The sequence below is a fragment of the Mus pahari genome, chromosome 2 (assembly GCF_900095145.1).
Source record: "Mus pahari chromosome 2, PAHARI_EIJ_v1.1, whole genome shotgun sequence".
In the NCBI taxonomy this organism is placed as follows: domain Eukaryota; kingdom Metazoa; phylum Chordata; class Mammalia; order Rodentia; family Muridae; genus Mus; species Mus pahari.
The window spans coordinates 73,936,490-73,950,689 of NC_034591.1; the positions used below are offsets into that span (position 1 = coordinate 73,936,490).

General features: G+C 53.3%; 1 protein-coding gene across 1 annotated transcript; it reads left to right on the plus strand.

Moving 5' to 3' along the window:
* The first annotated feature begins 538 nt into the window (after positions 1–538).
* Positions 539–12,977, plus strand: Aqp1 (aquaporin 1 (Colton blood group)). Its single transcript, XM_021190818.2, has 4 exons — positions 539–1,117; positions 9,747–9,911; positions 10,188–10,268; positions 10,993–12,977. The coding sequence occupies exons 1-4, from the start codon at positions 734–736 to the stop codon at positions 11,170–11,172; spliced, it is 810 nt and encodes a 269-aa protein (XP_021046477.1). The 5' UTR covers positions 539–733; the 3' UTR covers positions 11,173–12,977.
* The last annotated feature ends 1,223 nt before the right edge of the window (positions 12,978–14,200 follow it).

The following is a 14,200-nucleotide window of genomic DNA, read 5'->3' on the forward strand; positions in this document are numbered from 1 at the left end:
CCAGCAACCTTGCCTGGCTAAGGCCTGCCGTTGCCTGCAGAATGATAGGTGGCTCCTAGAAAGTTTCTCTACTCCCATCAATGAGGTCCGGGTGGTGAGGGCACATCCCCAAAGTGACATGCAGCTGCTTGGCCCAGGCCAGGACACTGGAGGCCAGACTGGCCCACAGATTTCTGGGCCTGAGAACTTCAGATTGCTAACTCTGCTCAGAGTGGGATGGGACAGGCAGGCAATTTCTGGTGCCACCTCCAGGGAGGGCAATGTCCGTCTGGGGAGTCCAGACAACCCCTATTCCCCACCCCTTCTAGAGTGCCAGCCTCTGCCCTCGGGCACCCTTGAGCTTTGCAGGCTGGGCGGGGACACCTGGATTTCTCTGGCCCCCTGAGAAGGGCCAGCTTGGAAAAATTTCCCAAAGCCTATTAGAGCAACGGTTGCCTCCTGCCTCCTCGGGCTGGGCAGGGCCCAGGGCTGAGGCGGGTGGAGGGAGCAAGGGAGGGCAGGAGGGGGAGAGGAGGAAGGAAAAAGTTGGCAGGCAGACAGCAGAGCCCTGTCTGCATCCATCGCAGAGAGGAGGCTCGTGTGGTGTGGGGCGGGCCAGGAGCAAGGAGAGGCCTTCCTCCCTTTGTGCTCCCCCCACCCAGCCCTATAAATAGGCCCAGCCCAGGCTGTGGCTCAGCTCTTGGAGAGAGTTGAGCACCAGGCATCCAGCAGTTAAGTCGAGCCCCCTGCCAGCATGGCCAGCGAAATCAAGAAGAAGCTCTTCTGGAGGGCTGTGGTGGCTGAGTTCCTGGCCATGACCCTTTTCGTCTTCATCAGCATCGGCTCTGCCCTAGGCTTCAATTACCCACTGGAGAGAAACCAGACGCTGGTCCAGGACAACGTGAAGGTGTCGCTGGCCTTTGGTCTGAGCATCGCTACTCTGGCCCAAAGTGTGGGTCACATCAGCGGTGCTCACCTCAACCCAGCAGTCACACTGGGGCTCCTGCTCAGCTGTCAGATCAGCATCCTCCGGGCTGTCATGTACATCATCGCCCAGTGTGTGGGAGCCATCGTTGCCACTGCCATCCTCTCGGGCATCACCTCCTCCCTTCTCGAAAATTCACTCGGCCGCAATGACGTGAGTGGGGCATCTCAGGCTTAGGGGGCTGTAGGAGAAGACAGGGAGGGAGCTGGCCCCATTTGCCTACTGTTCAAGGGGGATACTGAAGAACAGAGGGAAGGATGAAGGTTTCTGGGGTCATGCTGAGATCTTGGGCCAGAGCGCAGATGTGCTGCAGGGTCTCTTTGCTGGTTGGTGCTGTGAGCATGGAGGAGCTAGACAATATGGTTGTGCCAAAGTCCCCTGCAGACTAACTACTGCCAGGAATGAGCTGGAGGGGCAGCTAGTGTGTGCCAGCAGTTCCTCCCCTTCTAGGCCCTCTTCTGAGCTACCTGAGCAGCCACTTTTCCCCTTTGCAGCCCCGTGCACTAGGCAACCCCTACCTACTGTCCCAAGTACACTTTATCCAGATATCCAGTGTGTTTAAAGCCACATCTGCAAGTGTCTGAGTGTGACTCTCTTGATAAGTTGCCTGGGCTTCTAATCGCCTTCTAATCCTTACCCGGGTCCCCAAATCAACTTCCTCAGAAAGTTAGGAGACAGCCCCCTTTCCTTCCTCTGCCCCCAATAATTAGACAAAGTTGAGGGACCAACACTCTCTCCGGAACTCTGGGAGAGTTTTCTAGATATCAGTTCAGGAGAAGGGCTCAGCTCAGCAGTCCCTGGCCACTGAACCGTGGGGCATGCTTGCTTCTTGTGTGCGGAGGTGGAAGTGAAGGTGTGTGCGTGTCTGCCTGGGTCCTGAACTTGTGTAAACTATTTTCAAATTGATGCTGTGTTGTTGGAGTGTGTAAGCACTTGTACCCATTGTTCCTGGCTTTAATGATAAGCAGACGCTGGCAACAGTACGTGGCAACTGTTCAACATAAATGTCCTTAGGCTACTCCACATGGCTAAGTGACCTCCAGGGTGACTGCCTGGCCACAGACCTTTTCCAATTTCTTAGCTAAGTGCCCATGATGACTGAGTGCACTTGGATTTAATGGGGACTAGTTTAGCAGGAGTGTCTGAGTAAGGGTGTAGGGTGTCTCAGAATGGAATAGGCTGAAGTCCCCCACCAGAGGCAAAGACTAATGGCAGAGTGGCAGAATAAGGCCCGGAGAAACGAAGCTGGCTGGACCCCAGCAGGGCAGATTCATAGGGATAGGAGCAAGGGTGTGGGTCAGGACTCCTGTGAGTTGGATAGCTACGCGTGATTAGAAGTTCAGGTCCTGGAGATGCAGACCGGGTGGAGGGAGGTGAAAGTCAGGTGCAGAGGGCAGCAGCCATGGCTCTGCTGCAGGGATGAGCACTTCTGTACCACAGTGACACTTCACCATCACACTTTTAAGTCAACCTCTGCTCAGCTGGAGGTTGAAGATTAGCCCCATGGCTGGAGTTTAGACTTTAGCTGGAGAAAACTTGGCTGCCGTAGGCATAAGGAGCAGGGTTAGACAGGCCGTGTCCCTCTAGACTTCAGTCTCTCCAATAGGAGCAGGGCTAGGTGCCTTAGTGAATTCCTTTGAGGAGGTTCAAGTTCCCACCGAGGTGGGGGCTGGGGAGGATGGAAGCAGTGCCTGCTCCCTCCTAGCTCTTGTCTCTTCCAAGTCAAGTGACGGGCAAGACCTATGCCCTGGCTAGCAAAGGCTTTGCATTTCTAATATGGTCACCAAGGCAGAGGCAGAATGTGATTGCTTCGGCAGGCAACACCTGAGCCTGGCTACACCCCACTTTGGACTCCTTACCCCCTTCCCCAGTTTTCCAGAGGTGCCAGAGTATCTGTGTCAGGCAGGATCTATACAGCTGAAGGAGAAAATGCTTCAGGCCAGTGAGAGAAGAGCTTGGGGAAGAAAGCAGGCACCCTAAGCCCTGTTGGTTGTTAACCACCGAGTCTTCCTGGAGGTGAGCATCCTGAGGTTCAAAAGGAGCCTAGGTTCTGGGGTCATTCCTGCTACTTCCACATTACTAGCTTATATTGTTGACTGGAGCTAAATTACTGACCCCCAAAGGACTTGGCTAAGAGGAGCCCCAGCAGCAGCATCATATAGGAGAGACCAAACACTGTGCTGAGGTTCCTACTACCCCATCCAAACAAACAATGGACCTTTGGCATGAGGCTCTCTTGGGGCACTGGCTCCTGGTTAGGAGGGGCTGGGAATGGTCTCAGTGACTTAGAGGAACAACAGTCAGTGGAACAGGTGGCAGTCTCTTCCCTCTACATCTCTGGGGAAGGCTCTCACAGTCCCTCTGCTCTTACCCTCACCCTGCCACCAAAACCTGGGTGGGGTGAGTTGTTGGCATGGAGATTTCCAAAGAAAATAGAGGGGAAAGCGGCAGGAAGTGGTTGGGTGAGTCAGGGGGTGTCCCCCAGGGACATGGTGGGGACAACTTTCTCCTGACTAAGTCAGGGCTCAGGAAACGCCCTTGAGAGACCATGGGCCTCCTATCGGCCCATTGGTCCTTTCTGGGTTAAAGAGGTAGAGCCTAATTTACACCCCTGGCTACAGGCTCTGAGGCTCCCTGCCCCGGGCCAGGCACCTGTACCCTATGTTGCTCCATGCAATAGGCTGGGCTTAGATGGCCCTAATTCCCACCTATGAACCTGTGAACAGGATACAAGAGGCTGTGGCTGGCTTTGGAGAGTTCAGGATGCTGGAGCCTTAGCTTCCTGGCGTCCTGGCTGTTTTCATTCTTCCCCTTTCTGGCCCTTATCCTGCAGAAATGACTGGGGCTGTTGGGTGCTGAGGGCAAGGCTGGGTCAGCCAGGCTCCCCACTCTGGGTAACTCATGGGCCTGAGACCAGATAACTGCCCAACTGCCTGTGATACCAGGCAGGAGGCAGGTGAGATAAGAGGTGTCAGGGCGGGCCAAGGAACTTTTGAACTGAAAGGATGGGAGGGCTGGGAGAGCTCCAGAGATTGCCCTGTAAGAACCCAAATGTGGACTGAGAAGGGGCTTCTGGGTAGAGCTGAGGCAAAGGGGCAAGGGATGCTGAGGAGTAGAGGTGGTCATGAAATTAGGGCAGGCTGGGGACATGGTAGGAGGCTGGATTTTGAAGGCAGTAGGAGTTCTGGACCTTGTCTGATCTCTGTTTCTGGAGGAGACTAGTTTCCCAGAGCCTCCCAGTCTAGCCTCCTCGGGGTCTCAGGCAGAGGGTACACCTATTCTCTTCAGGGTCATCTCTAAGTCTTATTGATTTGGGACCCAAATACTTGGAAATGCTTCTGTCTGCTATTCCAGATTGTTTGTGTGTGTGTGTGTGTGTGTGTGTGTGTGTGTGTGTGTGCCCTGAATGCTTATTCCTCTCAGTTTCTTGGGTGTTAGCTTCCCCAGCCATGAGGAGAGAGGGTCTCTCTTACCTGTAGGCTAACCAGGGTTGAGTCCCTTGACACCTCTCCTAGGGCTTAGGAGTAGTGGGCTATGGAAAAGAAGCACAAATTTCCAATGCCCTGACCAAGTCCAGCATGGCCAGGGACAGAGCTGGGGGCTGGGTGTAACAGCATAGCTGGGACCTGTAATTATTGTTTCCAGGCAGAAGCTAGGAGGGAGAGAGCAGGGGGGGAGAGTATATAGAGGCGGAGCTTTGTGGCAGGGCAGACATTCCTTCCCACAGAAGTTCTGAGGCTGGGTCCTCCGCAGCATCTGCTGGATCCATACGGCTAGTGTGGTCCCCTTGGGACAAGCATTTAACAGGCAACACTCCAAGAGGGCTCATGCAGGTGGCATCTGAGGAAAGCTGCTCCCACCCTTCCCCCCCACCCCTACCCCAGCGTCAGCCACTCTGCCCTGGTGCTCCGCTTTCTAGCCTGAGCAGCTTTCAGCAGCTCATCTGGAGACTCCTACTCAGACCTACTCTCTAGGGCCCCACTCAGGGTGTTCACCGGTCACATTATCCCTCCCAACACCCCCCCCCCCACACACACACACACCGGAAGCCTTTCATGGCGGCAGAAGAGCCTTAAGTTCTCGTTGGTAGCAGTTCTCCGTCCTGGGAACATCCCCACTCTTTAGAAGCACCTGTGAGTCTCAGGGCTCCTGGACAGTTGAAACTTGAACCTCATGCCTGCAGAGAAGGGCAAGAAAATGTCCTTGAAGCCTTCAGTGTTCAGGGACTCCTCTCTCTGATCCTTTTTCTGGAGACAGAGGAGTTCCTCAACCACAGTATTAGGATGAGTGGGAACAGTCCAAGTGGAATGAGCAGAGGTGTGTGTGTGAGGGTATCTTTAATTATGCAAACAGCTAATGTTTCCAAGCATCCTTGGGATGGAGACTAAATCCTATAGACCAAAGACATCGGGCAGGTGTGATCAGCCTCTTTGGGGGCTTGAAATTCCAGAAGAGACTCTCCAGAGGGGAGTTTCTGTTCTGTATAAAGGATTATTTTTTAACTCAGGAAGTGGCTTCCTCTAAACAGATGAGCCCCCTATCTCTAGACGTATGTGGGTTAGGCCCACCTGACAAGGAACTGCTCTGGGCAAGCTTGGCTGTGTGGAGGTGCAGTGAGGGTTGGGTAAGAGGTTTTGTGCCACAGGCTTTATGCCAAACTGAGAATGGGAGATGGAGACTTGAACTCAGGCTTCTGAATGCTGGCTAGAGAGTGCCTACCTGACTTCAGGCAAGGAGGAACCTGAAGATTGCTTGGGGCTAGAGTGGAGGCCAACGCCCGCATTTTGCTATTGGGAAAATGAGACCCAAGCAAGTTATAGATGCTTGTCTAGGCTGTACAGTGGGTTGTGTCAGGGCAGGGCCGTGCTCAACCTTCTATAAACATGTACGCACACATGCACATATATGACATAGGTCAAAGAACATGCTGTCAACCCTGCTTCAATCTGTGGACATAGGAGGGGGGAGGTCCTCACAGGAAACTCTTCCCCTCCTTGCCCTGCAGTAAGGAAAAGGAAGAAAGGAAGCTGGAAACCTTTGCTTTGTGTATTGTTTCTTGTCAGAAAGATAAAATGACTCTGGGAGCAAATAAAGGGCCTTTGAGAGCAGCTGCCCTCGCTCAGGGGGTCTCTCTCTTCCCTCCTCCAGATAGTCGTGGCACCACCCCTGTGGGCATGGGGCGCGAGGGACATAGTGACGCATTCAGAAATGCCATCAGACACACCAGTGCAAACACACAGAAGCCAGCTGGGACTTTGTGCTGCAGAGAGCCCCTGCTCTGCAGAGCATGCCCAGCATGGAGTCACAGCGAATCCTGGGCTCTGCTCAGGAGGACTTGGCCAGGACCTTATCAGCTTGTGTAAATGTTCCCCGGGGACTTAAAAAGGCTGACCAGTCTCTAATCCCAAGGCGAGCGTTGTCCCTACTTTCCTTTAATCAAGTATGGCTGCCTATGTGGTTTAATTCTCACTTTAATTCTCTTTGTGTTCTTAGCCTTTTTGTTTTGGACTGGCTCATTCTATCAGTTTCTAAGGGAGGATTATTAAAAACATTCACGTTGGCTATAGTTTGATCTGCTTCATGAAATTGTGCTTTTTTTAAAAAAATAATTTAATTTTAGTCAAAATTGTTTTTACTGACTATAGGTCTAACATTTTGATAGTTCTTAGATCATTTAATTATTCTGTAATAAACCTGTTAAGGTCTAACAAAAAAGTCAAGGCAAAAACCACTGCAGACACACTGCCCTTTGTAGACACAGCCGGCACAGACCCACGCAGCTATACACTGCGCACACGTAAGTGCTGTTTGAGAGGTGACGAGGTGGGGCCCACCACTCCCTGGCGGGCCAGTGCTGAGTACTGGAGACAGTGCGGTGGGCAGACAGCCATGTCTTTTGAACTGTTCCTTGAGAGCAGAGGCTCAGCCTCAGCCAGGCCTGGCCCTGGACTCTGCTGCTTCTCAAGGGTGGGGCATAGGAGGCCCTTACCAAAAGTCAGGGCACCAGGCCTGGGACTTTGTGAGCTGTCCTGGTGGCCTGCCTTCAAGTGGCAGGGAGGGTTCAGGTAGCATGGCACGCAGAGGAGTCCACCCCGGGCTAGGACACTAGCAGTCTCAGAGCCACCTCCTGCCAGCAACCCATTTCAAGCTGGGATCAGTCTGGTCCCCTATAAGCCTGGGGTGACATCAACCCTGAGGCAAGGATCCAGGCCTTGAGCATATATGTACCTGCTCTGTTCCCTCACAGTGAGCCTCAAAGGCCACTGGTTAACCCTTCATCTCCCAGCTAACCTGTGAAGGCGTGGGCCCTTCACTCTAAAGGCTTTGTTGGAGTCAGCTATTACAGAGAGGCTGGGGGGGTCTGGAAACTGCAATTTCAATGAAGCCTCCCCTCAGAGGTGTACAGAGACCTGGTAAGGCTCCCAGACCAGGAGGGACAAAAATGCCCAGCTAGGTGGCAGGTGGACACCCCTTCTCTGTGATGCTCTACTGCTCAGATGATTCCAGGAGGCTGTGGCAGATGGGGGCAGCAAGAAGCCTAGTCCCACAGAAAGTTCAGTGGAGCTGGTGAACCATACCGTAAGCCAGGAGCCCGCCAGGGTCTGATGGTCAGCAAGCTTTGAATGCTCCACAAGAGCTGTGTGGCCTGCTCAGTCACTCACACCTGCGTTCACAAAACCGAGTGTCGCTCTTTGAACTCTAGTCCGTGAAAATCCAGGCAGCACTCTGCACACATGTGCAAACATGGATCTTCTCCAGGGATAATTGACAATAACTGGGCTTGGGCCCTGTTTAAGCAGTCGTTTGAAATGTAGTGGGCTGTACACGGTTGCTGCGGTTGACTTTTCTAACCTGCTCTTTCCCGGACAGAGAGTTTCCACAGACCTTTATCGTCTCTAACCCTCTTACTGTTTTGAGGTGTAAGTAGCTCAAGTCCATTAAGTGGTGGGAGAGCAGGCCTCATGAGCTGCTGAGGCAAGTGAGGCGGCTGCTACTGGGATAGTGATGGGCATTAGAAGGGGAAGGCTGCCAGCCTATGTCTTTGACCCTCAGGCATCAGATCCCTTCCAGAGTCCCCTGGCCAGATGGCTGTCTCCTGCCTCCAGGGAACTCAGACCTCTGAAACCAGGGCCTGCTCTGCTCTGTGTAGACAGAAAGTGGTACCTTGAATAAGGCCTGGGACTCAACCCTAATTAAGAACCAGGGGACGAGATAAACTGGCTCTGGCTACATCTGGGAGAAGGGCAGGGTGGGGACTGGATCTGAGCAGGAGGCTTCGGGACAGCTCCATTAATTGGTGAGGAAGTGTTTGTCCCAGGGTTTCTGCCAGCCAGCAATTAGGCCATCCTAAGGGAGATGGGGGAGAAAAGCCATGAATGCCAATGAGAGCTTTCCAGGCAGAAGTGGAGATGGCCATTATGGACTTCTAGCTATTCTTCCGTCAAGCCGTCCCAGCTTCAGGCAGCCTCTGCTGGCAGACGCAGCTTTTCTTCACTTCCATCTCCACTGCCTGATATTTCTCACTTCTGCCTCCTTCTCCAAATGTCCTGTGACCTTTGAATCTTCTGGAGGCTCTAGAGTCTAGATGGAGCTGACACCTTAAACCCATTTTGCAATGGAGAAACTGAGGCCTAGAGACAGCCATGTTCATGGTGCCCACTAGAAGAGTAAAAACCCAAACACTGGGATTCTACCTCTATTGCCTCTACTATAGTCAAACGATAGGCGGGCATTGCCCCAGAAGACTCACTGCGGGTAGGGGACACAGCTTTGGGGTTGGCCAGGAAAGGCCCAAAGCTGGGGCTTCAAGGCAGTGGAGGGGATGTGAGTCACTCCCTGAGAGCCAGCACTGCAGACAAAGGCGGGAAGAGTATTGTTCTTGTGAGATGGCCTCAGGGCTGAACTGGGAAGACGCCCCCTCCCCTATCCTGAGAAAGTCTGCTGGCTTTGGAGATACCACCACGCAGTTGGGGAGAAACTGGAAGTGAGCCTTCAGTGTCAGCTTTTTGGGTGGGGCTCAGTTGTCCTTCTTGGGAGGGAGACCAAAGAGAGGCATCCCTGCATCCTCACCAAGATGCCTCGGCTGCTCCATGCGTGGGGTGAGCCTGGCCTCAGCCCCCCACCTGGAGCAGCTGTCTGGATCCCCCGCGAGGGTCTTCTCAGGGCAGCTGCAGGTACCACAGCGCTCCAGAGACTTCATGGCAGTTCTCACTCCCTTCTTTTTGCATGAGTCATCTTTCCAAAAGTGGCTTAGGAGCAGGGGCAGCCAGACTACACACAGTGCTTGGGCTTGTGTAGCCAAAGAGAGGGAAGGCAGGCCGGGAGGGAGAAGAGGGGGGAGAGGAGATGCAGAAGGGAAGTGAGATGGAGACAGGGAAAGAACTGGACTTGCAAGGATGAGGCAGGACCTCCACTTGATTCTTCCTACCCACATCTCTCTTCTCCCAGACACCCCTGACCACCTCCCATGTCTGACTCTCGCCTCTTACCTGTAACACGGGACTATGCCATGGAGTCAACAAAGAGACCCTGTGTCACCCCGGGCCTCTGAGCAGTCTAGACAGGACTGGGGATGACGTTAGAGCAGCAACAGGTGTGGGAGGAGACAGGGCCTGATGTTCATTGTTTGTCACGTGTATGTCTGGCCCCTTCTGGGGTCACACAGTGAGAAGCTCAGGAGTAAGATGACATGGTTGAAGATTGTCTCTTGGTGCCTGGGCCTGGTGCTCTGGGAGTCTCGTTACGATTGAGACCTGGGCCTTCTTGCTTCTCTTCTCTGCAGCTGGCTCGAGGTGTGAACTCCGGCCAGGGCCTAGGCATTGAGATCATTGGCACTCTGCAGCTGGTGCTGTGTGTTCTGGCCACCACTGACCGGCGGCGCCGAGACTTAGGTGGCTCAGCCCCGCTTGCCATTGGCTTGTCTGTGGCCCTTGGACACCTGCTGGCAGTAAGTAAGGGAATTCCCAGGTTGGGATCATGGGGAGGTCAGGGCCAAGGTAAGAGGTGGTGATTAGGGCTCTGTGGGTGTCTGCAGTACTCAGGATGGAACATCCACGGGGTGGGGGATGGCAGACCCACTCTGGTGGCACGGAAAGGACACCGGGACCTCTGATCATGCCACTTTCTCCACTGGGATTGACTTTCCCCTGGTCTGTTCTTTCTGTCTCCCCATCCTTCCTGTTATTTCTCTTACATTCCTGTTCCTTACACGCTCTCCTTTCAGATTGACTACACTGGCTGCGGTATCAACCCTGCCCGGTCATTTGGCTCTGCTGTGCTCACCCGCAACTTCTCAAACCACTGGGTAAGTCACCGTGGGCAGCCAGGTGCATGGTGGAAGCCAGTACCTTCCACCTTTGAGGGATTGTTTTCCTCTCATAGAGATTCAGGAAAACAGGTAGGACAGAGGGAATCAAGAAAGCAAACCCTGAGATGAAGGGAGGGGTTGAGATCATGAAAAGATTTGTGTCGTCTCTACTTTGGCAGCTCAAGCCTACTGCCTTGCCCCATCATCCCAACAGTGTGGTGGACATCGGGGGTCAGATCTTGACCCTGCCACCTTTGGATTTAGCAACTTCAGGAAGGTTTTGTGTCTTGGTTTCCTAGACTTTGAATGAAATGGGCTTAGGATCCTTGCCTCTCCCATCAGGAGAGGACCCATGTCTGCAAGCAGAGCTATGAGAGAGGACACATCATGTAGGTTTTAGCTTTAATTACTGCTGGTTTGTGTGTTCCTGGCCACCTTTCTATTAGACTAGCCCATCTCTGGGAACCTTCCAAGGCTAGGGGAAGGGAGTAGTAGCCATCTTCAGGAATGGGCTGTTACAGAGATATATGAGCTCTGTACAGTGGCAAGGACATGTCCCCACTACACACCTTGGTCTGGGACCACTCTGAGAGGGCACTGGGATCAGAAAGTAGGGGGCTGGTCTGTGTGCTTCTGACTCAAGACAGAGGGGAGGGGGAGACTGCTAGGGGGAGAGGGAGTGTGGCCAACTGTCCTCTAAACTCTCACGCTCCTTTCCTAGATTTTCTGGGTGGGGCCATTCATTGGGGGTGCCCTGGCAGTGCTCATCTATGACTTCATCCTGGCCCCACGCAGCAGCGACTTCACAGACCGCATGAAGGTGTGGACCAGTGGCCAGGTGGAGGAGTATGACCTGGATGCTGACGACATCAACTCCAGGGTGGAGATGAAGCCCAAATAGAGGAGGCTTGGCCTGGGCATCTATATGGGGGTGGGGCAGGGATGGGCGGAGGGAGGGGAGGGCTGAAATCATATTGTAGACACTCTGACAAGCTGACCAAAGTCACTCCCCATGACCTGCCTGACCCACGTGGTCTAGCCTTGTCTGGGGCAGTAATATCACTGTCTTTCTTTCTGTTTCCTGGTCTCAGAGCTTCCTGGGGACCAAGATTTATCAACTCAGCACCCCACTCCTTTGATATCATGGAGGAGTGAAAGGGAGGGACTCACCGGCTAGTTGTCCCCTCAGAGTGTGCTAAGAAGTCCCCCTCATTCCAAAGCTGCCCAGCAAGTCCCCCACCTTAGGTGCCTGGGATTCTGCCAATGTTGCTTTGTGCCTTTGATTGCAGCCTTCCTTGGGGTAGGCACCTTATCCCCAAAGGCACTTTGAGGGAGAGGAGGTCCCCTAACTTTCCCCTTTGGTCTGACTTACCTCCAGGGCCCTCCCCCTTGAACTCACTCTTGGAATTGTCCCTGTGCTGAGGCTTCGGTGATCACATCTGTAAAGTGGCAAGGAAGGGACAGCTTTGGGGATTCTGTAAGTGTGGCCATGCCACAGGTTCTAGAAGGGACAGTCTCGCAACAGCACTGCTTTGTGTACTTGGCCTGAGCTTTTTTTCCAGCATCCACAACCCACGAGCACACGTGGATGGGCCATGGAGCAGAGAAGCAGTGTGGGATGTAGGATGTGCCTGTTCACACACAGAGCCTTCCTGTAGACGGGTTAGCTGTAGCAGAAGGAAGGTCATTTTGTGGTGGAAGAAGAGCTCACACTCTCTTACCTAGCTTTAGTGGGTCTGCCCATGTAACATGTCACCAACTGGATGTTTATTTCGGTCCTCCAGTCTCCCTTGCAGTATAGATCTGGTGTGTGTGTGTGTGTGTGTGTGTGTGTGTGTGTGTGTGTGTGTGTGTGTGTTAAGAGCACTGGGCTATGTGCAGTGTCATGTCTGAGGAGAGAAGCAGATAGCTATGCAACAGACCCTGGACAGATGCCCGTGCTGGGCACGCAGGGGTTTGGATGCCCCTAGTTCATCATGAGCGAGGAGGTCATTCCACTCTGGCCCTGGCTTATGAGCTCCTGGCTGGATGAGTGAGATCAGAGCTTGGTCAATCTGCAGAGGCTCACTCTGTGACTCCAGACACAGTCTTCTCTCTGCATTGGCCCAATGATACAGTTTCTGCTGCAGCCCGAGGACAGCTCAGAGTGCAGTCAGCTCAGGGGTTGCATTTAGCTCTAGGTTATTTCATTCAATCCCATCAATCCAGAGCGGCTCTACCACTGTGCCCTTAACCACGTTGTGAACCGAGAGCCACATTCTTCAGGTGCTTAGAAGCAGCAGAACAGTCAGGAGGCCATTGACCACTGGCATATCACAGCTGCACACTCTTCTCCATTCCCTAGCAGGCACTGTACCCACTTAACAGATAAGGGCACTGAGGACCCATATGCCCAACTGTATCATATTGGATCAAGCTTAGCAGTCAAGGCCATGTTTGGCCACCCCAAGGTCAATGAAGTGGACTCCTCTCACCTCCAGCTTCTCAGTTTCTGCCTGGGCAATGGCTAAGGGCCAGGGATGAGGGTAGGGGCAAGGGTGGAGGTGGAGGTGGTGAGAGCTGTGCTGGAGGGGGCAGGGCAGGCCCATCCCACCTGGTTCTGGCCATTGTGAACCAGGACCCTGTATCTGTCTGCTCTGTGTATGTTTCTTTGCAATTGAATTTCATCTTATGGTAAGAAAATAAAGGACAATGACTTGTAAGGTCCTCCAGGCCTCCTGTGGTTTTTGCTTTCTTGGTTTTGCATCCCCACAAAGGGACTCCTATCTGTGGGGGAATTATTCTCATTTCTATGCCTCCCAGTGTGACATGCCCATGTGCCGTAAAGAAACCTTGGCCCCAGGAGATGGGTACAGTTATACCACAGACCCTAGGAGGGACAGGGTCTTGTCCTTAATAAGGAGTCTTCTGAAGCTGTGGAAATCTACGAGACAACTATGGGAAGTGAAGGGAACGTTCAGGCCCGTTTAAATGGGGTGATAGGAGCCACTTTGGGTTCTGAACGATGGGAGAGTTAGGGGAAGCTGGGTTAAAGTCATAACCCTCACAACTCCTGTGTTCTCCTCAGGGCAGAGCTGAGGAGCCACAGCTCTGCTTACCCTGGAGGCTCCACCCATACTTATGTCTTGGAACCTCCAGGAGTCCAGTGCTATGCTCAACAGAGATTTAAACCCGAGGTCCTGACACTGACCCCATGTGTGACATTGAAACACTTCAGGGGCAGCTGTGAACTTAGCCACTGGGAACAGGCCATACCTCGGCAAGTCTGCTCCTTCCCGCGGAGGCTTGCTCCAGGAGACACAAACCCTCAAGCTCATGAAACACTCGCCATGTGGCAAGCACGTGTGTCACCAGAGTGTAGCCTGAGAGGGAAGGGGCACGAGGAAGGCTCAGCATGTCATCATGTTTCTGGAGTGATGGCCTCGGAGGTGACAGCAGAGCAGGCATAGTGTAGTGTTTCTAACTGACTGCAGTGTACAAGGACCCTGGAGCTACCTCAGCCCATGCAAACTTCCCTGGCTTCTTCTTGGTGAGGTATGTGCTGTTGGAATGAGAGACTGCTAGGCTGTAGGAACACTGGCGAGGCTAGCCCAAAGCCCCACAGACTCACGTGTGAGGGCGTGTCAAGATCTCTCACAGTCTCTCTTAGCCTGCCTCTTCCTTGTCCCATCCCCTAGGTCTCAAGTCCCCTCAGTCTCTCCTACCATGGTGGACTCCAGTTTCTTAATTCCTGATCAGCTCCTCCCACCTCTGCTCAACCCCACAGTATAGCCTTCCTTGCATGACTTCTGGAATCCTAGCGCACAGAGGCAGACCCTGGAGAAGTAGCTGGAGTTTCTGGAGTACCTATGAAGTATTGTGACCTCGCTGTGACTTGCACTATTAGAAGATAGAGCCATCTACATTTACAGAGGTTGCGAGGGATCCTG